The sequence below is a fragment of the Anser cygnoides genome, chromosome 20, assembly GCF_040182565.1.
Source record: "Anser cygnoides isolate HZ-2024a breed goose chromosome 20, Taihu_goose_T2T_genome, whole genome shotgun sequence".
Lineage (NCBI taxonomy): Eukaryota > Metazoa > Chordata > Aves > Anseriformes > Anatidae > Anser > Anser cygnoides.
Window position 1 is genome coordinate 10,734,654 of NC_089892.1, and position 26,998 is coordinate 10,761,651.

General features: G+C 54.2%; 2 protein-coding genes across 5 annotated transcripts in view; one reads left to right on the plus strand and one right to left on the minus strand.

Annotated features, from left to right (window-relative positions):
• Window positions 1-98: 98 nt before the first annotated feature.
• Window positions 99-4,057, minus strand: POLE3 (DNA polymerase epsilon 3, accessory subunit). 3 transcript variants are annotated; one of them, XR_007160204.2, is made up of 5 exons: window positions 3,751-3,950; window positions 3,100-3,185; window positions 2,308-2,426; window positions 1,953-2,194; window positions 99-1,828 (listed from the first exon to the last, which is right to left on the minus strand). XR_007160204.2 is itself a non-coding variant. In XM_066980564.1 (5 exons), the coding sequence occupies exons 2-5, from the start codon at window positions 3,814-3,816 to the stop codon at window positions 1,668-1,670; spliced, it is 432 nt and encodes a 143-aa protein (XP_066836665.1). In that variant the 5' UTR covers window positions 3,817-3,830; window positions 3,957-4,057; the 3' UTR covers window positions 99-1,667. The 3 variants fall into 3 exon arrangements, 2 of the variants coding, with proteins under 2 accessions (XP_066836665.1, XP_047911091.1); XM_066980564.1 differs by lacking the exon at window positions 1,953-2,194 and adding an exon at window positions 3,957-4,057 and having other exon boundaries at window positions 3,751-3,830; XM_048055134.2 differs by lacking the exon at window positions 1,953-2,194 and having other exon boundaries at window positions 3,751-3,947.
• Window positions 4,058-11,638: 7,581 nt separating this feature from the next.
• Window positions 11,639-26,998, plus strand: part of RGS3 (regulator of G protein signaling 3) — a 79,030-nt gene continuing 63,670 nt past the window's right edge. Inside the window, exons 1-7 of one of the 2 annotated variants that reach the window (XM_048054866.2) lie at window positions 11,639-11,764; window positions 15,643-15,792; window positions 22,832-22,882; window positions 24,391-24,449; window positions 25,103-25,197; window positions 26,078-26,146; window positions 26,780-26,840. In XM_048054866.2, coding sequence (XP_047910823.1) covers window positions 11,734-11,764; window positions 15,643-15,792; window positions 22,832-22,882; window positions 24,391-24,449; window positions 25,103-25,197; window positions 26,078-26,146; window positions 26,780-26,840 — 516 coding nt within the window. In that variant the 5' untranslated portion in view covers window positions 11,639-11,733. Of the gene's footprint in view, window positions 11,765-15,642; window positions 15,793-16,705; window positions 16,817-22,831; window positions 22,883-24,390; window positions 24,450-25,102; window positions 25,198-26,077; window positions 26,147-26,779; window positions 26,841-26,998 lie in introns of those variants that run through there. The other variant, XM_048054877.2, reaches the window with a different exon arrangement.

The window sequence follows — 26,998 nt, forward strand, 5'->3', positions numbered from 1 at the left end:
CGTGCGCGCTCCCGTTCCGTCCTGCATACGGCTCCCTCCCCATCCCCGCCCTCGGCCCTGAGCCCAGCCCGTCCTGTGGAAATGAAGGAGGCAGCGGCTGCAAAAAGTCTGGCTTTTATTTAACTGTCGGTCCCGCCAGAGCACGCGTCCCACACAGGTACGAGAATATAAAAAAAAGCTAGAAGCACCCCTTCGTTGGTAGACCTCGGGAAGACGTTGTCAGTGCGGCCTTGTCTCCTGTTACTGACTGTGTGCCAGTGGAAACTGGATGGCAGAAGATCGCTGGTGATTCAGCTCTCTCCGGGAGCTGGGTCTCTGCGTGTTGTCACTGTGCCATAAAACTGGCAAGGCTGGGGAGCTCTCAGGGGGGTTCTGCATCAACTTTATAAAACACAGGACGTACTACTCCTCCCACGTGCTCCTGTTTAAGCTGCACATCAGCAAAACCGGGAGGTTTACGTAAATGTACCTAAAATGTTCATTTCCTTTGCTAGCTCTCAGTTAAGTTGAAACATTAGGTTTATTAGTCTTGAAAAAAGATCGGTCAAATAATAAAGCACTGCGTCCAAAAGAAGCTTATTCTAACAGCTAATTCTGCTGGTTTGACCCCATTTTCTCGATGGGGATACGTAAAAAAATTCACAGACTTGAGGCTGGCCTTCCTACGTAGGACTGCACTGCCCTCGCTGCACTCCTGGAGGTAGGCTGCACACCCTGAATGTCTTCTGAAGTAATTAGTCCACTCCAGTTCAGGAGGAAAAAAAAAAACAACACACTGCTATTCTAACACTACATTTAGACTTGCAGAAAAACCACCGACCTGCCTGCAGGAACTGCAGCTCTGCGGAGGAGGGAGGTGAGACCACCAGATCCACTGCTGCCCTGCAAACGTCCCACGTGAGCCAGCCTTCCTTTTACTATTCCTCATACACACTTTTCCAGTTAGTTTTGCTTCAGATTTTTCATAAAAAAAAAAAGTAAACCCTCTTCATCTCCAAGGGTTTTAAAGACACAAAACAAGCACTTCTGGTATTTAGTTTGCATTGTAAGTACGGTGAGGTTTTTTGATTTAGATTCGTTTAGGGGAGAAAACCAGCTCAGTTCGCTGGCCCTTGTACAGCTGTGCTGCATTGCTGCACACAGCTAGTAAGGCTGAAAGACACGCATCACTGTCAAAGAGCAAAAAATAGAAGGCACAGGCAGAATGCAAGAAACTAAAGAAAAAAATGTTACATAGACAAAAAGCTTAAGCGGTCAGCTTCTAAGGCTCTTAAGATCATCGTGTAGTCTCTAAGCCCCAATGGGTTAACAAAGATTCAGCCTCTGACTTGGCTTAACGAGCTTATTCAACAATTCTCTCAGGTTCTCCTGGGCAGCTTCGATTTTTTTTTTTCATTCTATTTCAGAGCCAACCCAGCACAAATAGCCCATTGCTGCCGGCTCAGAACCTGGGGAGGCTGCCAAGCCCCCTGTGCGCAGGGATGAGGTGGTCCACCCACTAAAAATGTTTTAGCCAAATCCTTTATATACAAGCTAAAGTCAAAAAGAGATGGACCCCAAAAGAACAGTACAATGCTCTACTGGAAACAAGAGGGGACACAGCAAGATTTCTTTACAGTGTTTATATCCCTACAAAAACCCAACCCCTGCACGTCTCATCAGCAAGCTCAGTTGTCCACCTCCTCCTCCTCGTTTTGTTCTTCTTCCTCCATCCTTTCATCATCATCATCATTCTCTTCCTCTCGGCTCTTATCTTGTTCCTCTGAATCTGTCTTTTTGTCTTTATCTTTTCTTGCTTCTTTCTTTCCTTTCTGTTCACGTCTGTAAACTAAAAAGAAAACAGTGAAAAACTGCAAGCCAGCCACTGCATGAACATTACAGTAGCTCAAGTCCAACGTCCACTAGCTCTCCAGGCTTAAAGCAGGAGCAATGAGCTCAGAGCAGCAACTCACCCTATTATTTGAGCTGTGCTGACCAGCTCCATAGGAAATCACGTTAAGTTTCAGCAGAAAAATGCTGAAAAGGTCGCAGGAGTTCACATTTACAGGCAGCACCTAAGAATTTCCTTAGGTAACATAATAGGGGATTGATACCAGATGAGACTTTCTCAATCCTCATCAGTTGTGAAATAATGTTATCCCAGTTCTGCTAAGGTGCACATTATTAATCCCCAGGCAACCTGCAGTGTAGGATGCTGGGCAAAGAAAAGAGAAACAAGACAGGCAAGTAAGTGTTGCTTGTCCAATGTTCAAGGAAAACAGGACTTGCTGCTGCTTCATTTCCCTCGACACGAGCTGAGGACGATACCTTCCAGGGATTCTTTCAGAGGGCCTACAAATCGCTGAAACTCCATTTCCTCCATGGCAGAGAGAACATCGCCAGCATTCAGGGTTTTCCTCTTCCCCTTCATGGCAAAGTTATTTGCACTAGGCAAAAACAAGAAGAAGACAGATAATTGATAACTGTCATCAATTTATTCTTGTTTATCAAAGACACAAACAACTTCAAGAAAGAAAATCTCCTAAATATTCAGGGCTTTTAAATCACTTACTATAATAGTTTAAGATGCCCTCTCGCTTACACTGCCTGTTAGTGTTTTCATCTAGTTGCATTGCTTTCCCACATCTTTAAGTTTTCTGCTTCCATGAATCTTTTCTATGAATAGCCGGGGGAAAGAAGGAGAAAGTCTGAATACGGGCTACAAGGCGGTAATTCCAGAAAGCCATGAGTACTCAACACCAGAAAAGCAACTGCTGGCAGAGCATTTTCTGGGCAGACGCCCACCCGCATGCTCCCCACCCCCCAAAGATGTTGCTGTATCCACGTGGCCAGCTCCAAGGCTGACTCTGCTGGCTCACATCTGCCCAAATGCAGCCACATGGCGAGCCTGGAAAGTCAGCCAAGGGTTCTTGCCTTCATCAAGCTGTAAAAGGCAATCCAAACCAAACTATGGCAATCTGGTGGTGTGGGTTATGCTAAAGATTATTTTATTTAGTCTGACAGTACCAACACACAGACTGAAACAGATCTCCAGGACAGCCAGCATAGAGGTGAGTTAAAAACCAAGTGCTCCAGTTATGCGATGCAATAAATTCTTACCAGGATGTTGCATAGAGCACGAACACGCTTGCTGCTCGAGATATCGCGCTCCGAGCTTCTTTGGAAATGTTCACTCCATCAGGAAGCTAGAAAGCAAATTCAAGTTTTATCAGCAGCTGCTGTAAGTGACTTAAACTTGCCTAACACATGTGTTGGTTCTTTGACAGCATTCAGAGCACTGAGCAGGACTAGAAACTGTGTGCTGATCTCAGACGCTACCGCAGGAAGTTTGATGCCAGCTGAAGGCCCCCAGAAACGCGACTGTTTTCTCTCAGGCACAATAAGCCGCGCAGAGGCAAAGACACTTCGGCCTCAGCAGTGGAGGCGGCCACCACCTCACCTGGTGACCGCCACGCTCCCGATACCCTGCGAGCCCCCGAGCTGCTCGCTGACGGCCCCAAACCGAACACCCCCCGCTAAGTGACCGACGTGGGGAAGGCCCCTGCCCAGGCAGGGCGCGGCCTCTGCCCTCTGCCCGACAGGGCCGGACCTCCCCGGGCCTTTGGGCGGCAAACCCGCGGCACGGGGAGCCCCGGCGGGGGCGGGCGGGCTGTGTGCATGTCCGTCTGTGTGTGTGTGTGTGTGTGTGTCGGTCTGTCCGTCTGTTTGTCCGTCCGCCTGTCCGCCCGCAGCCCCCCGGCCGGCACCCACCGCCTCCTTGATGATGCGCGTGATGACGGCGTTGGGCAGGTTCAGGTCCTCCGGTCTCTCCGCCATCCTGGGACCCCCCCCTGCAAGGCAAGGACGGCGTCACGGGGAGCGCGGGGCGAGCCCAGCCGGGCCGGGCCGAACCGAGCCCGACCCAGGCCCGACCCAGGCCCGGCCCGGCCCGGCCCCGGCCCCGCGCTGCCGCTCACCTCCGCCCCGTCCCGGCGTGCCCCGCGGCCCGCCCCTCCCGTCCCGTCCTGCCCCGCGCCCGCCGCTGCCTGGCGACGAGGAGGCGCCGGAGGGGCGGGGCGGGGCTGGGGGGGGGGGCTGTGAGGGGACGGAGCTGGGCGGGGCAAGGCGGAGCCGTGGCGGCCTGAAGGAACCTGGGGGGGGGGAACTGGAGGGGGCCCGGGGGGGGCTGAGGGAGTTGGTGGGAGCCTGACCCGATGGGGGCCGGGGGGGCGAGAGAGCGTGGGTCTGGTGCCTGTGGGGCAGGGCTGGTGTCTATGGGACAGGGTTGGTGCCTGTGGGGCAGACAGGGCCCATGGGACAAGATGGTGCCTGTGGGGCAAACAGGTGCCCATGGGACAGGGATGGGTGCCCGTGGGACAGGATTAGTGCCCGTGGGGCAGGGCTGGTGGCCGTGGGGCAGGACAGGTGCCTCGCCCCCTCCATGGCTCCCTGCCTCTCCCTGCAGCAGGAGCCCCCACTGGGCCTCCGCGGCACCCCCGGGGCACCCCCGGCCTCACCCCCTGGGCCTTCGCCTTGCGGCCGCCAGCAGCAACGGTGAGGAGCCTCCGGCGGGAGCAATTCCTGTGCTGGCACCTGGACCTGGCACAGAATCACAGAATCGTCTAGGTTGGAAGAGACCTCCAAGATCATCTAGTCCAACCTCTAACCTAACACTAACAAGTCCTCCACTAAACCATATCACTAAGGGCTACATCTAAACATCTTTTAAAGACCTCCAGGGGTGGCGACCCAACCACTTCCCTGGGCAGCCCATTCCAATGCCTAACAACCCTTTCGGTAAAGAAGTTCTTCCTAACACCCAACCTAAGCCTCCCCTGGCACAACTTTAGCCCATTCCCCCTCGTCCTGTCACCAGGCACGTGGGAGAACAGACCAACCCCCACCTCTCTACGCCTCCTTTAAGGTACCTATAGAGAGCGGTGAGGTCTCCCCTGAGCCTCCTCTTCTCCAGGCTGAACAACCCCAGCTCCCTCAGCCGCCCCTCGTAAGACTTGTTCTCCAGACCCCTCACCAGCTTTGTTGCCCTTCTCTGGACTCTCTCGAGCACCTCCATGTCCTTCTTGTAGCGAGGGGCCCAAAGCTGAACGCAGTACTCGAGGTGCGGCCTCACCAGAGCCGAGTACAGGGGGACAATCACCTCCCTAGACCTGCTGGCCACACTGCTTCTTATGCAAGCCAGGATGCTGTTGGCTTTCTTGGCCACCTGAGCACACTGCTGGCTCATATTCAGCTGACTATCAACCAATACTCCCAGGTCCTTCTCCGCCAGGCAGCTTTCCAGCCACTCATCTCCCAGCCTGTAGCGCTGCTTGGGGTTGTTGCGCCCCAGATGCAGGACCTGGCACTTGGCCTTGTTGAACTTCATACAGTTGACCTCAGCCCATCGCTCCAGCCTATCCAGATCCTCCTGCAGAGCCTTCCTTCCCTCGAGCAGATCGACACACGCACCTAACTTGGTGTCATCTGCAAACTTACTGAGGGTGCCCTTGATCCCCTCATCCAGGTCATCGATAAGGATATTAAAGAGGACCGGCCCCAGCACTGAGCCCTGGGGGACTCCACTAGTGACCGGCCTCCAACTGGATTTGGCTCCATTCACCACAGCGCGGGTGTCGGGGCGTGCAGGGCACATGCACTGCTTTCAGTGAGGCCGTGCCGCCTGGCAGACCCCTGCCCCGTAACTGTCGTGCCTGGCCTCAACTTCTGTTCTGTTAATTTCACGGGATTTTCCCTCTTTCGATAACCTGATGAGGTAATTAAGTAAACTCACAGTGCGAGAGGGTAATAGGTTGGTCGTAGCACCGCGCTGTGTTGGGGTGGTGCTTGAAGCTGGGAGCGGTAATTGGCAGTGCAGCCTTTTTCCCCAGAAAGCATGCATTTTCCTGTGGCAGGGGCAGTATCGTAATGGGGACAGTTTGTGGGCGTTCGTGAGACAAGTTTATAGGTAACGGTTATAGCTTGCATTCCGTGTAATAGCATGCTGCGGATAGCGCGTGGCATTTGGAGCACACAGAGGTCAGACCTGAAGGAAGGCTTGTGTGCGTGACAACTTGATTACTTTTCCACTTATAGTGATTGAATTAATAAAAGGCTATCACTGTACATTCAAATCACGTCTCTCGAGTCTCATTTCCAGCACGCTTTGTTCTGCTGTTAACTCTACGGTCACCCTGTGGCTCTCGGAGGTGAGGTGCTGCAGCAGGTGTTGCATTACTTTTTAATGAAATAACAACTGATTGAGCTGGTCCGTTTGTAACTGTAACAGATGGTGCTAATGCCGGCCTTGGACAGGCTGTCGACTTGCTGTTGTTAGAAGAGTCATCAGAAGCTTGGTTTGTTTTCTGTTTTGCCAGAGGGCGAGGTTGTTTCCTATATGCCTAATTTAAGAACAAAGCAAGGCAGAGTTGTGTTATTGTGTGGCGGAGGGGGTAGGCTGGAGTTAAAACGGAGATGATGCTGGCCCAAAGCCAGGGGCACGACCCAAGGCTCCTCTGCTCGTGAGCAAGGCTTGTTACGACGGACCCTCTTTCTTGGATGCAATGGTCACTAGCAGAATAACAAGAGTGTGCGTGCTTCACTGTAAGCTGTGAATGAAACTTCATGAGCTGTAAGTCATGTTTTATATGTTTTATACGTGATGAGACCAGAAAAGGTATTTGAGTATGAAAGCTCTGGAGCTGTGGGATGTGATGCCAGCTTGTCAGCCTGTGGTGGCCTAGGATGGGTATACCTGAGGAGAACCCACAATCTGATTCTCTACAGTTTTGTGCTGTTAACTTTATTTTATACTGTATATATCCTCTTTATTTATTTATTTATGTTTCCCGCTAAATTAATTTGCACAAATTTTCTGTTCTGCAGACTGTTGAAACAGATGATACCATCTTCCTGCTCTCCCTACCAGGTGTGGTTGCAAAGATGATGCCTGCAGGTGTGAGCCAGTGGGGTGAAGCCATTTGTGGCATGGTTACTTGAAAATATCCGCAGTGCTGGGATACACTGAAGAGAATTGGAGAGGAACGTGCTTAGATCTGTTTAGAAAACTGATTCAGGTTTTACAGCCTTAAAGAGAAAATAAAGTTATAGTTAAATTCTTAAATTCACTGAAGGAAGGAAAAGAGCATTCTTACTCTTGGAAGAACTAACTTGGAATCCTCGTGAAGTTAAGGCAGTTCTTGTTTTTCACGTGAGATAGTTGGTCGAGTTGAACACTTCTCCCAGATTATTTTGGTTTATTTTTTAAGATGGAAACGATCATTAGGTTGCCCAGTCTGACCTATATAACAGGTGTCTCCACCAGAATTTATCTCAATAGCTTGTTCAAATAAAGAATCTCTTTGGTAAGGTAAACTTGACTCCTGACCTCAAGGAGAAGATCATTTATTGCTTTTCTTGGCAGGTGGTTTCAATGACTTGTTGTGAAGTTTAGGCGCTCAATTTTCAACATGATTTTTTTCCTCATTTATATACATAAAACCTCACTCATTAATGATTTAATTCTACGTGAGAACCTCAGCAACTTGCTTTGGTTAGGTCTTTGTAAATGAGTTCTGTATATCAGACTACCAGGAACTTGCTTTACGAACTCATTGATCACCGCTTTCCTAGTGATTGCCTGTAGGTGTGATCTCCCATTTAACCAAGTGATTCATCAGTATTAGACAAATCTTGTGGTTCTGTCCTTAAAGGGTTTTCTTCTGGCTGTCCTCAAGAATTGGATCACCACTGACAAATAATCAAGAAGAAGGAATTGCTGTGCTTGCCTTCTGTAATTTCTCAAGGTAGCGCTGTGCACAGGAGTCTGGCTGTTGTGGTTGCAGTAACCTTCGTGCTCTTGGAAGGGCTGAGGGCCTGCAGGTCTCCTGCATGGCTCAGCAAACACCGTGGTGTGGGAGATAGCAATTTCTTGCTTTTCTAGCATGTAGGCCCTGGGAGTGTGGTCTGCATAAAGAAAAATTACAGCTGCTATCAGGTGAATTCTTGTTTGCCTAGCTGGAAATGCTGGCTGCTGTATAAATGGGGTCAGTACACCAACAGAACTGCTGTGGCAGTACACTCCATAGTCTTTAACCATTCGGTCCCCAGTGCTCATCTTAGGTTTGCTTTACTTTTCTCAGATTAATTTCTGTCACCAGAACTTGTGAACATCTCCCTGAGCCAGTCTTCGAGGAGATAGAGCAGATGTTCCAAATGTCACAGGGCTCTTTCCACCTCTGCTGCACCTCTGAGCTTCTAAAAAAGCTCAGAAGAAAACACTAATGTCAGGTGAATTACTCTGAACACCCACCTTCTGTGAGTTTTAAGCCTGTGGTAAGGGTGGGCAGGAGGCTGGTAGCCTGCTTGTTTTTCTCAGAATTTCACAGAAATATCACGTCTATGTTTCTGTTGCAGTGGATACAGAGCTTACCGAGTGCCTTCTGTACTGTGCGGAGCACACTGTTAGTATAGATGGTCTTGAATCTTGCTTAACTTCTGTGAAAATGATACTTCAGTGTCATCGTGACCAAATAAATGATTTTAAAAAATTACAGACTATTCTCATGTAGAGTAGTTACTGGGGAACAAATATATAATTTCCATTATTGTTGAAGCCCTGCTGTGATAGATGTGATACAAGGAATGCAGGTCCTGTAATATTGAGGCTGTCAGTGACTCAAATTACGTCTAGTTTAACCTTTTCCCCTCCTCAAAACTGGGGAGGAAATATGCTGTAAAGTGGTTCACGTACCCGCCGAAGCTCCGATCCATGCAACCTTCGCTCTGTGCGCTGAGCACAGCCCCGCTGGTTCTGCCAGGGTTGCTCTCAGGCTGCAAGGTAGGTGTACGTAAGGCTCTGTTAGTCCCTGAGCCTGCAAATTGTTGAGTGTATTCCTACCCCGGTAGGCTTGTGAACCAATTCACACCCCTTCCCCCTCAATGACACGAACCCAAGCCCATGTCTTATTGCCTCTGTTGGTGCTTGTAACAAAGAGGAGACCAAATGTTCACAAAGCTGAAGGCAGGCACACAGCTCAGATCAGAGTGACTTCAGTGGTATGGGATATTGTTACAGGCATTTGTTTTTACTAGTTTCTAGTTTAAATTTGTCTTATCTTAGAGACTGTCCCTGGCTGCTCTGCTTTTTTCGTTTGTTCGTTTTTGGTTTTGAAAGCAAGTAAGTTTATTATTTTTATTTTTAATATCTTCCAAATTGTCAAGTATAACAGTCCTGAAATTTGATTCCAATGTTTCCAATCATTCCTTTTTCTCCATTTCCTATAGAAAAAATAGCTACCGCGAAGAGGAGCCCAGTTCCCAGTGCAGCGTGCTAGCACGTAGGTGCCACTCACACACTTCTCTTCCAACCTCAGGTCTTGTAAGGGTAGATCACCTCTGATTAAGGTTCTCAGATCCAGTTCTTTCATCCCTGAGATATCATTCAGGGATCCTCTTTTACCATAAGCCAATTCAGTGGTTTTGACTTTGAAAAATGACCAGCCTGAAGTTCTGCTGATTGAATAGATGTTCCTATCTGACCGAAGAAAGATATTTGGACAAATTATGTGTACAAGCTAAGGAGCTATTTTCAGCTGCATGTACCAATTATTACATTAATGGTAACTTTGTTAATTCACTTTGGAAGGTTAATTCACTTTCCTTTCAAAGAGGAAACCTGTAGGGTAACCTCTGATTTGCCTTTCATACTGCTTGCTTGCATTTGTTTCGCCATGAATCTTGCTTCTGTTTGTACTGCAGCTCAGAAAGACCTATTTTTCCAGGCCTGAACTCTGCAGCAGGGTCAGACATTATCTCACCTAGACAGATGAACCTCGTGCTCTTTAATAGCATTGGAAAAGTGAATGTTTTCAGCCTGGGGGAAGGAAGAACCCCTTGCTGACTACAGAGAACAGAGCTGTCACGAAGTGAGGTATGTAATAATCAGGCTATGCTCTGCTAATTGATCCAGAAGGCAAATGAATCTAGAGAGGTGGCTTAAGGTGGCCACGTTAAGGCTGAACTAATGGTATGTCACCACCCAAATGGGACAGTTTTCGGTGACAGTAAGCTGTTGGACCTGCCTGGCAGTAACACACACCTTCATTCCTGGGGTTCGGTTTCCAGGCCAGAAAGAGTTCATTTTCCGCTGGATCAGTGAGCTAAGCTGGCTCACGGAGGGGTCGGGTAGTGCCAGACGCTGGGCGAAGCAGCACGAAGCAGAGCCCAGGTGCCCAGTGCCTGCCAGCTGGCAGAGCAGCTCAGCCGCCGAATGTGAGCACAGCGTCGGGCTCTGCACACAATTCAGCTCAGGAGACGGGCAGTAACTTTTTAAGCTGTTTCGGCTTAATTGCTTTGGTCCGTGTGACCACACCAAGGCAAAAATCATAATTCCCGTGGACCTTTTACTAGATTAAAACTTATCTTTTATGAGAAATGTTTTAAAGACTGAGGTCGATCGTTATATCATTTTTATTGCATTAAACTGAATAAGCAACAGCTTAGTACTTAGCATTTGTCCAAAGCCAGTAATCCACAGCAACACTGCAGGCTCAGAATTGGCTCAGAAAAACATACCTCTAGAAGTGTCTAATTATGCTGTAGCTATATACTAGCTGTGAATGTTAAGTTTAATCCCTAGTGTGATAAGGATTCTCCCCTGCTGAGAGGTGCAGATTTGCAGGAGCATGGTGCCTTGAGTGCATCCTGCCTACGGTGTGAGCGGACACGGCAGCAGCTTGGCAAAGGCAGCAGCAAGGACCACGTGGGGATGCGGTGCTGGTGCCGTGGCTGGCTCACGGATTTGAGCTCCAGTGGGACACGCAGGCTCCAGGATGCGAGCAGAGCCGGTGAGGTGTTTCTAAAGATACCCTTGCAGCAGGGGAAACCTGTCTCTTGGTCCCAGATTGGAAAAGGATTTAGTAATCAGCCAGTCTGTGGCTCTGCTGGTTCCTCACTGGCATTTTTCAGGGAAAGACTGCTGTGCTTGCTGCAGAGATGGTGTCGGGGAACCCCTGCTACGCCCTGGACTCGATGTCTGCTGCAGACCCCAGGGAGAGAGGGTTGCAGCAGTTCCACTGCTGGGAGAGTGCTGAGGTTTTGCGTCCGCCCGTTATGGCAGACTTTGGCAATCCCAGCAGGATTACCCAGAAATAGCCTTTCTGTTCCTAAAAATCCTCTTGTCATCTGGGAAGGCAGGTAATTTTCCCAGCCTGATTTAGTTTTGTTGTTTCAAAGCCAGCTTTAACCTTGGAAGTTTTCTGTGAGTGTGTAGCACCGTTTTGCCTGGCATAACTGTGCGAGCACATGTTTGGATTTGAATATCCAGCCAAAGGCAGATCCTAGTGCTGACAAACTGAAGTTTGTGACGGAGAACTGTGTTAAATTTTAAAAGAAAGTCATTAACTCCCAAGCCAACCAGCTGAATGTGCAGTTTGCTCGGGACTGTAATAGAAATGCAGGTTAAGGTCAGTCTCCAGGGGTCTGAATGTTAAGAGGGAAGTTAGAAAGAGTTGGTAACTCACTGTTGGGAGCCTGCAAAGAGCGGGGCACGTCTCCACTGTCTCTTCCTGGCACGCAATTTAATTTGTGACTTCTAAGTCACAACCTCTGCTCCCTTTGGACATTTCTGTGCTGTTTTTTCCCCCTCCTTTTCAGCAGTGCCAAGGTCAAAGGCTCGTGGCAGCTAAATCACAGCGTGAGCGCCGGGTGCTGGTGCTCGGACGTTGCTGGGGCGAGGGACCGTCCTGCGTGGGAGCGATGGAGCAGCTGGGAGCGCCGCTGCTGGCAAGTGAGTGCTCGGGTGGTTCCTCCGCGGAGCGCGCGGTGCTGCTCTGCCTGCTGTGCGAAGCGTGCGTTACAAGCGGGCAGGTGCCTGGTTATCACCGCCGAACCACATCCCGGTGCGTGGAGGAGACGAGGAACCGTATCTCCCGCAGGCCCTTGGTGGGGTGTCGGAGATGCCCAGCTCCTTGTGGGACTGCGTTTGCCAGCGGCAGACCGTGGGGCTTTCTGTTAGTGCCATGCGCTGCAGGATGGAGTGGGTTTGAGCCTGCTGGGTTTGAGAATTAGGACTGATTTTTGCAGCTGATGAACCTCAATCCCTCTGCATGTGTGGGGCTCCCATGGCTTTGAGCCCTCAGAGTCCCACAGGGACTCTTCACCTCTTCTGTTATTTTGTTTGGATGGGAAAAAACCTCTCTAATGGGATTCTTTTACCCAAATCTGTGAGACCGGCTGCTTTAGAGAAACTGTGCATTTATTTTTTTACTGTCCTGTTTGTCTTTCCTTTGGCCTTTTAACAGCATTTTGCAATAAATACAGGGAGAGGGGAGACTTTGTGTGAGCCTGGGGAGCTCCTAGGAGACAGGATGGCCCCGTGAGACACCTCCAGCTGCGTGTGGCCCTGTGCCAGGGACTGCTGCAGGCTTGGCGGTGCTGGAGAGGAGCAATGTAAGCTGCGGTCTTGGTACTGCCGTGGGGATGTGAAGTAGGCAAGGACAGGGCAAAACTGGGGCTGGTGCGCGCTCTGCTTGTGTTAACAGAGATTCAGGGAGATCGCTGGGGCTGTGGAGTGGGTCCCTTGCTTGTCTCCCCAGTGGGACTGCTTGGTGTTGTGTGTTCTGTGGGTTGAGATGTGCTGTGCTGGTCACTGATAGCTGGGATGCTGTTCCCTGAAACATGCAATCCCACGTGTCTTTTTTCAAAGGACTAGTACATTTGTTGGGATAAATTCTCAATTTGGATGGTTCGCAGATGGAGATCACCAGGAATGTCAGCAAACGGGTTCAGCTGAACAAAATGAGGGGAAGAGTTTTTATAAGTGTGAAGGGAGAAATGTTCTGAAGTGCCTGTTCCCCTTAGAAATCGCTCTGTATCCCTGAGCAGTGCCCGTCCAACCTGATTGCTGGTTCCTGATTGCCCAGGACAGAGCCTTGACACCATTTACCTGTGAACTGCGTGTGGTGCTCCAGCATCAACAAGGCTTCTGGGGGACGCGGTGAGGGATGGATGCTGGGGCTGGTGGCAGGGTCCTTCTTCAAGCCTCCCGTCCCAGGGGGTGACAGCAGCTCTGCCTGTGACCCAAGGCAATCGGGAGGCTGTCTTCTGGGGACCTCCATCTGTGACCTTGCTGTTGGAGCTGTAAGAAAGGGGCTTTGAGTCTTCACGAGGTCTGTCTGCACCCCCTGCGGCTGGGATGATGAGGAGTCCCCGGACCCTCCCTGTGGGGAGGAAGGGAGAGCTCCTGTAATGCTCCGTAACGTCGAGACATCTGACTTGGTTCCTCTCCCAGGTGCTGCCTGCGAGGACTGAAGGGGTTCATCCCCCCAGCTTGTCTGCTTTAATCCCTACCCACGCAAAGCAGCCGTGCCAGATGTGGGAATCCAGGTACTTGCTAGGGCAGAGATGCTTTAATCGCTGAGCCCCAGGAGCTGGGTTAGGCCTTTCTCCACCTGCACCCACTGTGCTCCACCAGACCTGGCCCAGGTCCGAGCTCGCTGCTTCAGGTGCCTGTAGGAGAGGCAGGAGCCAACAGTGCCGGCTCCCCCATGCGTCCCCAGGTCACAGGGTCCTGAAGGACTGGGGAGCTCCAGAGGCTGCAGGTAGCACGGGGAGCTGTGGGGCCTCCAGGTAGCCAAAGGAGTTAAATTGGTGGCCCAGGCTGCAGGGCCTGGACCTGTGTCACTGGGCTGCATCTCCTGCTCCCCTCACTTACGTCTGACAGCGTCAGCCTCACTGGGAAACAGGGATCTGGCTTTCCTCTGCGCTCACATCCTGCAGTGTCATGGGAAAGGATAGGTGTGGGGGAGCTGCAGAGAAACCATGGAGCATGTGGGAGCTCCTGGTGCTGTGGCTCTGCCTGTCCCACGGGGTTTCTGCTCGCTGAAATAACCTCTGCTGCTTGTGCACCCTCTGCGTTTTATGTAGGGTAGCAACTAAAGAAGAAAACACATCTTTTTAGGGTCCTCTTCTTCATCCCACTCTGATCTCTGGGTCCCTGTGGAGGGGACAGGGGACAGACCTGGAGCCTACTGAGTGCAGGAGGGCTGCTCAGGTGCTGTGCTGTGCCATGCCGTGCTGTGCCATGCCAGCAGATCATCTGTGGATGGTGCCTGGTGCCTCTTCCTCTGTCAGTGGGGATGGATGTGGATCCCTGAGCAGGTCAGTGGCTCCCACGCAGCCCGTGTGGACTCGGCTCTGGGGCTGGTGCCATGCTTGTGGCTTGTGCTGCTGTGTGCAGAAGGGATAAGGAGGCACCTGGCACCCTGCCACTGTGGGGCAGGATCTCTGCACGGGAGCTGCCCGCAGAAAGTCCAGGACCTTGCAGGCTCTAAATATCTTAGGAGGCAAGTAAAGCGGTGGGCGGCGTTAGCTGGCTGCTTGGCCATGCGCCTTCTCAAGGCCTGTGCAGATTGCCAAGGTTTGGGCTGAGCGCTGTGGGGGGCAGGCAGCTCAAACGGGGCTGAGCTCTTTGTCTGGGGCCTTTGGAGACTCCGGGCAGTTATCTGTCTCCTCCTGATGCCCAAAGGGGCTGTGATTTATGGCAGTGGTACAATAGGTGTCTGTTGGCAGTGATAAATTGGGCTGTCCAGAGAGCATCCCTCCCTTGCTCACTCTGTTCCTTCTGTTGCTTTTCCTGCAGTTTCAGACAGTTTTACTGGTGTAAATCCAGCTGGACCTGCCCAGCACCCCTGCCAGAGGGGAAATTCCCTGGTGGGGGAATTAACCTGTGACTCTGCAGCTCAGGACATCCCACGGGACGTTAGCACTGCCTCTGCGTAAGGGCAGCGTAAGACGGTTGTGCTGCACTAGTCCCGTGCTGCTCAAATCTGTGGGAGACACATAGGTGGATATTTATGACTTTGAGTAGTTAAACTGGGCTGTGGTGGTTCCTCTGCTGTGAGCTGCGTTTGGGAGGTACCTCTCCATCAAGGCTCCCATTTCTGGGTCTTTGCCCTTTGGTGGTGTGACGGCTGTGACCAAGGAGGGGCAGGCTGGGGCCGCTGTGCCATGCGCAGGGTGCTGGCCACAAGCAAACCCCCCGATGCCTCCTTGCATGGAGCCTCCCTGCTGCTTGGAGCCTGAGCTCTTCAGCAGGTTGTGGGCTGGGTGCTGAGTCCAAGCTGGCACCTTGCAAAACAGTCCTGAACACCAAGCAGTGTCACGGCAGCATCTCCAGCGTCCTGGAGAGCTGCCCATGGGCTAATAAAACCTGATGGGGCCAGTAGCCTGTTTTAAATATAATTGAAGGTAACAATTGACCAAAGAGGCTTTGGTGTTGACCAAAGCCTCTGGGATGCACTTGGTGCGCGGCACGGTGAGGGCTGAGGCTGCAGCTGAGACGTGCATGGGGGTGACTCCCTCTGAGCATGGGGCTCTGCACTGGTGCAGCACTGGCTGTGGCATATCGCTGTCTCTCCTCTCCACCCTTCCTGGGCAGGGGGTAATGGTGTGGGAGAGGGGCAGCGCTGCCGGCACTTGCGTGGAGCTGGCCAGGGGAAGCTCGGCACAGACCTGGCAGCGTGGTGTCCTGGAGAAAGCTGGGGGCAAGGGGGGCACACCCTTGTGGCTGTTAAAACAAGGGGTACTGCAGAGCCTGCGACGTCCCCTGTGTCCCCGCTCCGTGTCCTGGCCCTGCCTATTCCCATCTCCTCTTTTCTCTGGCAGGGACGGGGCAGAGCCCCTGGATGCTGGGGCCAGAGCACGTGGCGGCGCTGCTGGAGGGGCGACGTGGGGCTGCACCTTCCTCCCCAAGGAGGCAGAGGGGGCCATCGGGGAGCAGGAGGAAGATCAGCCACGCACGGGTGAAAGGGAAAGGTAAGTGATGGGGGTGTGAGCGCGTCTGCAGGTGAGCCTGGGGCTCAGCCCTGGCTGGGCGCGTGGGGTGGAGGGCAGGGTGCGTGTGTCCAGCGTCCTGGACTGTGCAGGAGATGGTGTCTGGACTTCTGGAGATCGCCCCCCCCCCCCGTGGGGTCCTGCTCTGTGGGAGCAGGGCTGCATGGAGCTGTGGGTGGGAAGCAGAGAGCTCTGGGGCAGCCCAGGCACCGGGGAGAGGTTTTGCTCAGAGAAACCACCTCCACCTTTTCTCCACACGCTGCAGAGCTTGTGCCCACCTCTGGGTGCCTCCCAGTAAGCTGTGTAACCAGTGCCTGCAACTGGTGGGCGCGTTGCCAGCCCCCAGGGGCTGGGAAGGGCTGCTCTGGGGTCTGCAGACCTGTCCCCTGCAGGGCTGTGTGCCTCTTTCCCTGTGACACGACAGCACGCGCTTAACCCCTGCCCTGCCGCCCCTTCCCTCCTTGGTTAACCCCCCAGAGGTGAATTCTCCTGCACCCCTTCCTTGCCTGTGGAAATTTCCCCAGGGCACTGTGAATGCCGCTGTCCTGAGCTCACGCTCGCCAGCCCGATGGCAACCAGCAGAATTACAGCCTGGCACGGCGAACGGGAGAAGAAACGTTGCGAGGTTTTCCCTTTTCCCAGCAGTTTGTTCTCGGCGCGTGGGCCGGGGCTGGCCGGGGAGGGCAGAGGCTGCTCGCAGCCCAGTGCTGGGGCCTGGGCCTGTTTGTTCACCCAGGTGCGGTCTCCATTCAAATCCGCGGGGCCAATGGGAGCTGCGCCGCTCAAACGCCCGGCGGTTGGACCGCGTCCCTTGGAAACCCGGCTGCACGCCCGCCTGGCCCTCCTGGCTGAAACGGCTGCACGGCTTTCCCAGGCGAGCCGGGGGGGCTCCAATTGCTGGCTAATTAGAGGTGTCCTGCCATGGAGCCCGGCAATGTCCGCAGGGTCTCGCTCTGCACCCGCCGGGCTGAACCCCTGGGAGCTTCTTTCTACCTCAGCACCTTCGGTAAGCGGTGAGCCCCCGGGGTGCTCGCGGTGCCGGGGGGGCCGTGGCTGTGGCCCTGGGTGGCACAGCACAGGGAGCCGCAGCAGCCTGTGGCCGAAGCCCCTGTGGCTGTAGGAATGGCAGGCGCTGCTCCCCCAAGGCGTTAACGCTGAGCAGCCCGCTCGCTTCTGCCTCGCTGAGCTGGAATAATGTGTGGCTCGATCGAGCAGGCACGCCGGGCAGCGCCCTGAAGCCTGGCTGCAGCCGCCGAGCAGTGCCGTAGCGCTCGGCCAGAGGCTGAACACCCGGGTCGTTTCGCCCCCTGGATGGGCACAAGCTGGGATTGCTCTGTGGGGCCGGCCAGAGCCGCCACAGAGCCCCTATTTCCTTCCTTGCTATGTGTGGGTGTTTCTGTGGCCGTCCTGGTGCTGCCGTGTGGGCTGAAGAAGCCCGCGGGCTGCGGTGGGCTCTGTGGCCTGCAGCCGGCCTGGCGGCGAGCCCTGTACGGCCACCCTGAGCGGGTGACTGCGGCAGCAGGTGTCACGGCCTTTGCTCGTGGTGTGTGGCAGCTTGTCAGAGAAGGAAGCTGGGTGCCCTACACCACCTTCTAAAGCAGAAGTTTTCTTTCAGAGCTGCTGCTTGTTTCTGTAAATGAGCAGTGCACACAGTCACATGAAAGAGCCATGGGGGTGTGGAGAGGGTTACGTGAGAGGCCTTGGGCAGCCAGGGCTGCTGCTCCTTCCCCTTTTGGATTTTAAGTGTCAAACTTCTCAGGACAGCATGGAAGCTGAAATCCTCTTGTTTTTGAGCCAAAGACTTTATCCATGCCCAATGTTGTGAGTTTTGTGGTGCCTTTTGCACCTGTAACTGAGCTGGGGCCAAGCATCGTCTTTGCAGCCACAGCTCCCGTTGCAGGCTGACCAGGGCTGGCGAGACGTGGTGCTGCGAGCAGGAGCACCCAGGCAGGGCAGGGCCAGCACAGCCCCACTCTGTGGGTCACCGAGGTCACTTCAAAAGGGCTGGTGGCAGGGCCTAAGGCCTTGGGGTGCTCTGCCTTGTGCCCATGGGGACCTCCCGCACAGACACCGCTTTCCCCTCCTGAGAAGGCCCCCTTTTGGGTAGGACACCCTGCTCGTGTCCTGTGGTTCTCATCTGTCCTGGCCTAGGCAACACCTGCATTTTCCCTCAATGAAGCCAGAAAACCACTTTAAGGAGCAGAAACCTCATTTTTCCATTCACCAGAGATGACCAACAAGGACAAGATTTTCCCTCCTGCTGAATCTGCTCCAGACAGATGCCATTCGTGTGTGCCCTCCTTTAGCCCAGCAAACTTCTCTCATGGGTGGGAACTTGTTCAGTTACCAGCTCCGCTTGTTCCTACCTGCTTTATCCCTGTTCTCCTTGTGCCGGCTTTGTTCTTCAGCTTGAATCGCCTCTTTGCCAGCTCCTGGGGGCCAGAAGGACGGGTGCTGGGTGCCCTCTCAGCAGCGGTGCTGCGAGCCTGGCTGAGCCCTGCTCCCTGTGATGGGGCGTGCAGCCAGGAGCTGCGTGCGGGTCCTGATGCGGGATGAGCTGCCTGCTCTTTCCCCTTCCTCTGGCTTTTCACTGCACCTATTTTTATTTATACTAACCTTATTGATCCAGGCGACTTGGGTGAGCTGTGCTGGGCCCCCCTGCTAAAACTGTTTCCCTTGGCTCATCTTAGGGGTGCGCTGAAAAAGGTAAACCAGGGGAAAATCTTTTTCTGACCTTTTCCTTTTGGTGAGTGGTGGAAATGCAGCCTAAGAGCTTGCCTAGACAGGGGTTGTGTTTCTGCTCACCCAGTCCTGGAGGAAGGTTACTGCTCTGTGCATCTCAGAAAATGTGACTGCTGCCACTGAGCCGATCTGTCCAAGTGCATGAGTTGGTGCAGCAAATCCTCTCCACCAGCTCAGGCTGGGCCGGCTTCTTCAACAGCAGCTTTGCTGTCCCATCCTGGCCCCATAGAAGCACCGGAATTGCTGCAAACCCAGGAGTGCTTCCCCTGCATGAGTGGGCTGGGACACCCTTGGGGTCAGGCAGGCTGGCTGGGGCATGTGCATGGGGTGTGCGATTTGCCCTTTGTGGCTTTAGAGATGCTTGGTAGCAAAGGCATTGAGAGAAACATTTCCTGCCCCTCATGGGAAGGAGAGGACCTTTCCCACTGACTGTTCCACATCCTCACCTACTGCGGGCCAATATTTGGTACTTCTGGTGAGGCAAACTTGCTCATTTTCTCCCTGCTCTCTTCAATTTGGTGCTGGTGTCACCAGCAACAGAGGGGCCACAGGCACTGCCCCTGCACAGCTAAAACCAGAAGCAGCGGCAATGCACCCGATGCCCAAGGCCACAGTCCCATCTGACCCAATCCCTCATTCCTTGGCCCTGGGGGCTGCCCCCGGATCTGAGTGGCCCCAGCCACTCTCAGGCCAGGGCTGGGCATAGGAGCTTCCTCCCCCCGAATTACCCAGCACAAAAGCTTCCTTTCTCCTCCCCAGGGCTTATTCATTACTGGCCTGACTCCTCGTCATGCTTGGTTAGACAGGGCGTTCTGCTTTTGCGCTGCAGTGGCTGTTAAATGCTAATAGAGGAACAGCGAGATGGTTCCCACCGCGCTGGAGATCTGGAGATAGCAGAAGGGTTAAAATCTTAAAAGGCTGAGGTGGCTCTGGTGGCATGAAACTGGAGGCGATATTCTCATTGTCATAAGTTGATATGAGATAGAACTGCCCTGATTTACCCCACCTGAGGAAGTCTGTGTCCTGTCTTTATTTCTCGCCTTGCTTTCACTTGCACGTGTACACAGGCATACATTTCCACATGCACACATAGGTGTGCACTCTCAAACACGTACACACACGTGAGCTGGAGAGAGATTTGAAAAATTTCTGTCAACATTCTTTTATTGAGTGAAAAATGAGGTACAAGTTCTGTTAATTGTTTCAGGTTAAACAATCCCGTAAGATAAGATATCCCCACCCCAGTAAATGCACTCCTTCGGTGTGTCTTTTACAAAATGGTTTTGTTTTGTTTTGTTTTGTTTTTTAAGTTGAAATGATGTCTAGATGTGTGCAAATGATGTCTGCAAGTTAGTTTTGTGTGTTTGTTTGTTTGTTTGTTTTTTGTATGCCAGGGAAAAGAAGCGTATCTGGGCTATTTTGCTTTGGACTACATAAGATGTTGCACCAGAGATATTTTCCGTCTGTTTGATTCTCCAGGAGTGTTTGAGAATGTTTGGTTTTGGGTTGGTCCAGAGCAATTACACAGATGTCAGACCCTGCATCACCCCCAAAATCTGCACCTCGCACCCAGGCTGGCACGGCGGCGGGCAGCACCTCCCTTGGGAGCTTTTTCAGGAAGCCTCTTGGGGGGCAGAGCCTGCTCCCAACACCGGCAGCGTTTTACCTAGACCCCAGCAAGCGCTGCCAGCTGAGCCTTCGTGCCAGTCCGGGTGCTGTGGGCAGGCTTTGGGGCTGATGCAGAGTTGTTGGTGTGTGGGAATAAGGACATGTAGGGGTGAGATGGCGGAGCAGAGCTGCTGCCCGCAGACCCAAGCCCTTGCTCAGCCAGGGGGGGTTGCGTGCGTGGCCCTCCCAGGCGCTGGGGCTGTGACCGCTTGGCTGTTCAATGCTGGGAATCAGCTGCCTGCGGACAGGTCCAGGCAGTGCCAAAAATCACAAATTGCAGCTCCAGATAAGAAGCGGGAGCTTGGGGATCTGGCATGGGTGTTGTGAAAGGCAGCAGGAACTGCAGGTTGGCTTCACAGCCGTGAAAGAGCTGGATTTTATTCTCAGCTCTGCTGAAGGGCCATCACCTGCATGCCGAGCGGGCTGTAGCAGTGTGTTCTCCAGGTGTGGATGCTGTGTTTGCAGATGGTGACTTTACTGCCAGCCAAAGGTGTATTTGGGATTCTCCTTTGTTGGTTTGTTCTTTAGAAATAGTTCTCCCATCTGGTCCTTGTGTCTCTGCAGAAGGCTTTCTGGATTCAGAGGCCGGCCTGGGTCCTCCAGCCTTTGCACTTGGGTTTCAGCCAGCCCTGTCCCTGACAGACTTTGAGCTCTCTTCTAGTTTATTTCTCCACCTGCAGGGGGGCAGAAATGCTCTCAGAAGTGCTCTCACTCTGCCCTCACCAAGATCTGCTCCCTTGGCTCACTACCTACCGCTAAGGGCAGGCATGGCCGCCCTGGCCTCGGCCCTGCCAACCCCCTTTGCTTTTTTATCCTTGCCAGGGCTCCTGGGGCCGTGCCCGGATCTGGTTCTGACGTGTCCCACCTCCGGGCAGACCCGCTGCTCTCCCCCTGTGGGAGAAGGGAGGCAGTCCCACAGGAGGGAGCAGGTCCGCCGTGTGTTATGCGGCTCACTTGGCCCCATATCTTGTCGGTGGGTTGGAAGCACGATCTCCTCCCTGCTCTGGTCTCCAAGCCCTGCAGTAATGCAGCTTGAAACTTCCTCCCTTGTTTTTGTCATCCACGGCCAGAGGTGCTCGGTGGGTGTCTGGTTTGTCCCCTGCTTGCTCTCCCCACCCCTCTGCACAGCGTCAGGCACTGCTGTGTGACTCCTGCCACAGACTCGGTCCCGGCTGCGGTGGTTTTAGCAGGTTGGGGGGGTCCCGATGGTCCAGCCGGTGCCGTCTCCCTGGTTTGCTCCCTAACTTCCATCTTTTGGTCAGTCCGATTCTGCTCCTGGTGCAGACCCTCAGAGCCCAGGGTCAGCTTTTTAGAAACGGTGTTGGACTTGGAAAGTACGACTCTCGCTTTGGCGTTGTGGTGGTCACGTCTCACCGCCAGGCTGCCAGAGCCGTCCTGCCTGGGATCTCTTGGCCGCTCCTCGCTCTGCTCACGGCGATGAGGGGCACCGGGCCCACAGCCTGGCAGGGGGCTGCAGCCGAGCCAGGGCATTGGGGCTAAGGGTATCTCCGTCCAGTCCTGCTGCAAAGTCACGTTGTGTTCATGTAGCTCCTCGAGGCTCTCCCCGACCTCCCTGATCAAAAGCCCTGGGCTGCAGGACAGCGCGGCGCTGCTCGGCCTGGGGTTGGCAGCTGCTGGCCTCGTTGGCCACCTGACAACTATTCAGTGTCAAAACACGTCCGAAACCATTCTTGTTTAATCCTAGATTAAAGCAGGCATTGACTCTTGGTTTTAGGAGATTACCTGTCTGCTACCAGCCCCAGCTGGCTGGGATCCCCATGGGACGCAGCCCCGCGGGGAGGCTGCGGTGTGGGTGCCCTCCCCATGCTTTGCTGCCCGGCGGCTGGGCTTGTGCTGCGAGCTGTGTTGTGCTGGCCCTTGTCACCATGTCCTCTCTGCTCGACAGTACCCATGATAACGAGCTGTTTCTGGATGTGACAGCCACTGAAGGGCTTTTAAAGCTTCCCCATTTCCCCCGCACCACCCGGCTGGGTGAGGCGTGCAGCAGGGCAAGCAGGGGGGAGGTGTGCGAGGAGCGCGGTCCCGCAGCAGCGGAGGCATGACACCGGGTTAGTGCCTCGGCTGACCCTGTGCAGGCACCTTCCTGCCACCAAAAGCCACTGGTTGTCCTTGGCCTTCGTCCAGGCCATCTGCAGCTTGGCCTGCTGGCACCTCTGCGGAGGTGACAGCCCCGTGACCACACAGAAGCTCAGGAGAGAGGTGCAGGGGAAGTTGAATGCGGGCAGGGGGAGGATTTGAGCACGCTGCATCCATTGGCAAGGCTAAGCTCACCCTCTGCTAAATCCAACTATTCGCCTTGATGCTCTGCCTTCCTTTCTGCCATGACTCCTGCCTCATGCCAGCAGCTTACTCTGTGCTGAGAAAACGGTATTCAGTTTTTGTTGAATGCTTTTTGCATCTGAAGGTGTAAGAGTTTTTTGATAGCAGATGTTCTCACCTCTTTTCCCTGGCTCCCTGAGCGATGCCCTGTGCCCAGGGCAGAGCAGGACGCCTTTGGCCCTGCACAAGCCTTGGGGCTGTGAAGTCTCCATCCTGCTGAGCGCTGGTGCGAGCTCTGTCTCCCTCACTGTCTCCCCTCTCCTTCCTCCAGGCCAGCTGAAGCTGTCCATCGAGCTGCGGGGCCGGATCCTAGCACTGCATGGTGAGTGTCACCCTAGGGCGTGTGGGGAGGTGGCCCCAGAGCCATGGGGGACTAGCGGTGGGGACAGCACTGCCATGCCCTGCCTTTGAGCTCTTTCAGGCCTGGAGGGATTTGTGGTGCCTGTCAGGAACAGCTCCACAGCACAGCAGTTCTTTGGTTTAGTGGCCAAACCAAAATTTCTGGAAACTTTCATTTTCAGGTGACCACAGTGTGTTTTGTGTTCCAGTTATATAAAGTTTTTACTTTGCTCTGTATGAAGACATAAAAAGACCAAAAAAAAAAAACTGGAAGAGAAAATCTGAAATGTTTTGTCTCCTCTGAAATGTCCTTTATATTAGCCAAAAATATTGGCAACAGCCAACTTACGGCCAGCCTTACCCCTGCCTGCTTGTAATGAAATGGGGGTAGAGGATGTTTTGAGACTGGTGGGGCCACGAGGACCGGCTGAGCCATGCTCAGCCCCTGTTCTTCTCCACTTGCTGCCCTTTTCCAGCTGTGCACGGAAGCTTTGTAAAGACACAACAGCAGGAAAATGTTTTTTGGCTCCCACCAGCCCAGTTCTGACACCAGCTTCACCCCAAATCCCTCCATCTGGAGCAGGCTCAGCATGGATGCAAGTCACTGTCTTATTCTGGATGTTGTCCCCCAAAGTGGGGGCCTGGAGCTGAGAAATGGTTGAGCAGAGGCAGAAGTGCGGCCCAAGGCCTGGGACCCAACATCCTGCCGCATGCACTGGGTGCTCAGGGTAGTCAGCGTGTGCAGGAGGAAGCTGTGTGACGGCGGGGTGATCCATCCTATTTCTTCATTCTCCACCCCAACACCTTTAACCCCAAAGCAGGTCTGTCTGGAGCAGGAGGCTCCTGGTGGAGCCTGTCCTGGCAAACCTTGCAAACTGCTTCAGAAGGCACCAGAGGGTCTTGCAGAGCCCCTTTCCCCTTGTGCACGGGGCTTTCTGCCCGGACTACCATGTTTCTTAGGAGCACATCTCTCTTCCTGACAAAGGCACCATTGCCTTGCTGGGGATGTTAGGAGCGAGCTTAGCATCGCCCCGGGAGCCTGTCCTGGGCTATCGGGGCTCTGCAGCTCAGATATTGCCTCCAGCTACGTTGGGGAAGGGCAGGGCTCCCCACTGTTGGCAGCAGGATGGTGCTGAGTCCCTGCTGGCACGGCTGCCTTGGGATGCAGCCCTTGGTATTTAACCTGATGGGGCGTTTGGCTCCAGGGCAGGGAGCACAGAGGTCCGGCAAATGAAATACAGCTTGCCATCCGGACGCTGAACTAAATCTGCTGCCATCCTCACCACAGGTGCCAGCAGAACACGGCTGTGTTAAAGAAAAATTACAGCACAACGCCTGCCTGTCTGTGGGTGCCTGGCGAGGCCGGGCTGTGGGGAGCTGTGCGGGGTCCGGCAGTGTGAGGCAGGTTCGGCCCCGCAGAGCAGAGCGCTGCGGTGCCGGGAGATGCCTTCCCCGGTGCTTTGGGCCTTGACTGCCTCGTTTCCTTTCCAGTCATGGAAGCGAAAGGTCTGCTGGGGAAGGAGTGCCGGCCGTGCAACTCCTACGTGAAGGTAGGTTCTGCTGGGGCTCTGTGTGGGGCGCTTCGCGCTCTCTTGGGGTTTTGGGGTTGGCTCCTCCAAGCGTGCTCTGGGCTGCCTGTCTCTTCTCTTTCCTCCTTGGGCTTCTCTGTCCTGCTCTGGCTGAGCACCCGCAGCGTGCAGGGAGGTGGCTGGCCTCTTCCCAACCTCGTGGGGTTTGTTGGCACAGCAGAGAAGGAAAGCAGAACACACCCTGGTAAGGGCTGTGGTAGCCATTCGGTGCAAGAGCCTCGCGCTGGGTGACCGAGGGAGAAGCGCGTGGCCAGCACCGCGTGGCCCCAGGCTCTCCTGGGAGGCTGCTCCCACCACAGGGCACGCAGCGCAGGGACCATCCGCCCTGCGCGGGGGCTGCGGGTCGGAGATCAGCCAGCAGCATCTGCACACGTCCGCCCCTGATTTTCTGCTTTTCTCCTTCCCCTGCACTCTAAGGAGTTTTGTAGTGCAATTGCTTGGCATACATAGGGTAGAGCGATCTAAGCCACCCGTTAGCACGGGCTCAGTTGGATCTTTGAGGCTTAGCCACCCGTAAAAGTGGCTGTGCCATCTCCTGCCACCGCAGCAGCAGGGCTGCCAGCCGCGTGCTTGCTTTGAGGTGGCTGATGTGCTGCTTGTTTCCTTGCGTAAAGATGTCGATCGTGCCAGATGCCGACTGGAAATGCAGGCAGAAGACGAAGACTGTGCCAGACAGCAAAAATCCCGTCTTCCACGAGCACTTTCTTTTGTGAGTATGACGGGGCAGCGGCAGCTCCGGCTCATCGCCCAACTCTGTTCCCACTGAGTGGTGGGGGACCCGTGTGGCTGCTGTCCTGGGCACCCTCGCGACACCAAGACTCTGTGTTTGCTTTTGCATTATGGTCTGTAATAAACATGCATCATGCATGAGCAGGTCTGCTGCTGAGATGAGGAGTGACAGACGTTATTCTGCTGTTTTTTGTAGCTGAAATGCCTTGAACTTTTGGGCAGAGCTTTGTGGAGGCTCGTAAAGCTGTCAGCACACAGCATGGCAGTGGCGCTCCCGCACGGTTGGACTTTCTTGGTGGGCAGGATTTGGGCAAACACACTCCATTTCCTAGACTTTGCACCTCTGCAGTAGTATGGGCACTGGTACGAAGGAAGAAGGTAAAAGGATTTGCTATAGCTACAGCATGTTTCTGCATGGGAAAGGAGCTGTATGGCACATAATGTTTCGGTAGAGCTTGTTATTGCTAGCAGACCAGTCTGTCAGTCCTCTGTCCTAGTGCAACATCTAATCTGGGTCAGAACAGTTATTTCAGAGCATGAACTGTTCCTTGTACTTGCTCTTCAATGGTGGATGTGTGTCTTTCTGCATGACGCTTTTTTTCTCCCTAAACCACCTGAGCAGTGTCCCCAGCACCTGCCCAGAAGAGGTTGCGTCCCTTTGTGGCTGTTTTTTCAGGGATGAGTAAATCAGGGCAGCAGTGGCTCATGTGGGGAGATTGCCACCCGGGGTGATGCTGCAGTGCTCCGTGCAGGGAGCAGAGAAGACCCAGCTCCGAGGGGGCCACGAACATGGGGGCAGCCCTTGCTGAGCGCTCCTGTGCAGAGCAGTGCTCATGGGCTGTCCCCTCTGCTTGTTACAGCCCAGTGCAAGAGGAGGATGAGCAGAAACGTCTCCTGGTCACAGTCTGGAACCGAGAGAGAAATTCCAGGTATGGGGCTCCGAGGTGCATTTTGGTCTCTTTAAAACGGGGCCGGCACCACGGTGAACCCATCATCTGCTCTGGCCACCCCACATGAGCTCCTCTGGTGCCTCGGGCCTCGAGCGCTGTCCCTGACGTCAGTGCAGCACGTGCAGGCTGGGGAGAGGGAGTCCTGCCCTCGGCATTCTCTGTCCACATTGCGGCTGCTCGGTGGCTGTTACCGGGGCCAGCATTTAAACATCCTGGCTGCACCACTGGGTAAAGCCAAGTGGGGCTGGGGACTGGGCCAGGGACCTTCCCTCCCTCCTGGGGCGACGCAGGGAGGAGGAAAGCGCAGCAGCAAGGGGCCTGGCACCCTGCAGGCTGCCTCTGCCTCCTTGGCCAGGCTCTTGCCAGCAGCAGGGAGGCTGGAGGTGATCATCAGGATGCTGCTGCCCAGCTCCTCCCTGCCCCTGCTGCAGCCAAGCCGTGTGCTTACACCACGTTTGCTCAAAGCACGGGGAGAGGGGCACGTCCTGGGCACTGCCCAGCTGCTGGTGTGGGCAGGGGTACCTGCGGGGTCCCTGCAGAGATGGGCATGGGGGAGATGGTCCGCGGGGAGGTTTCAGCAAGCACTCACTGATGGTCTCTGACTCTCTGCAGACAGAGTGAACTGATCGGGTGCATGAGCTTCGGCGTGAAGTCCCTCCTGGCCCTGGACAAGGTACCGCTGTGCTGGAGTGCCGCGTGTTGGGCTGGGGCTGACCCTTGCAGGCCGGTGGCTGGACGTGGTGCACCTTTGGGGCAGGAGCAGGGAGGAGCCGGCTCCTCGCACCGTGGGGCAAAGGTGCTCGGAAGGTGCCCAGGAGCTCCGTGGTCCCA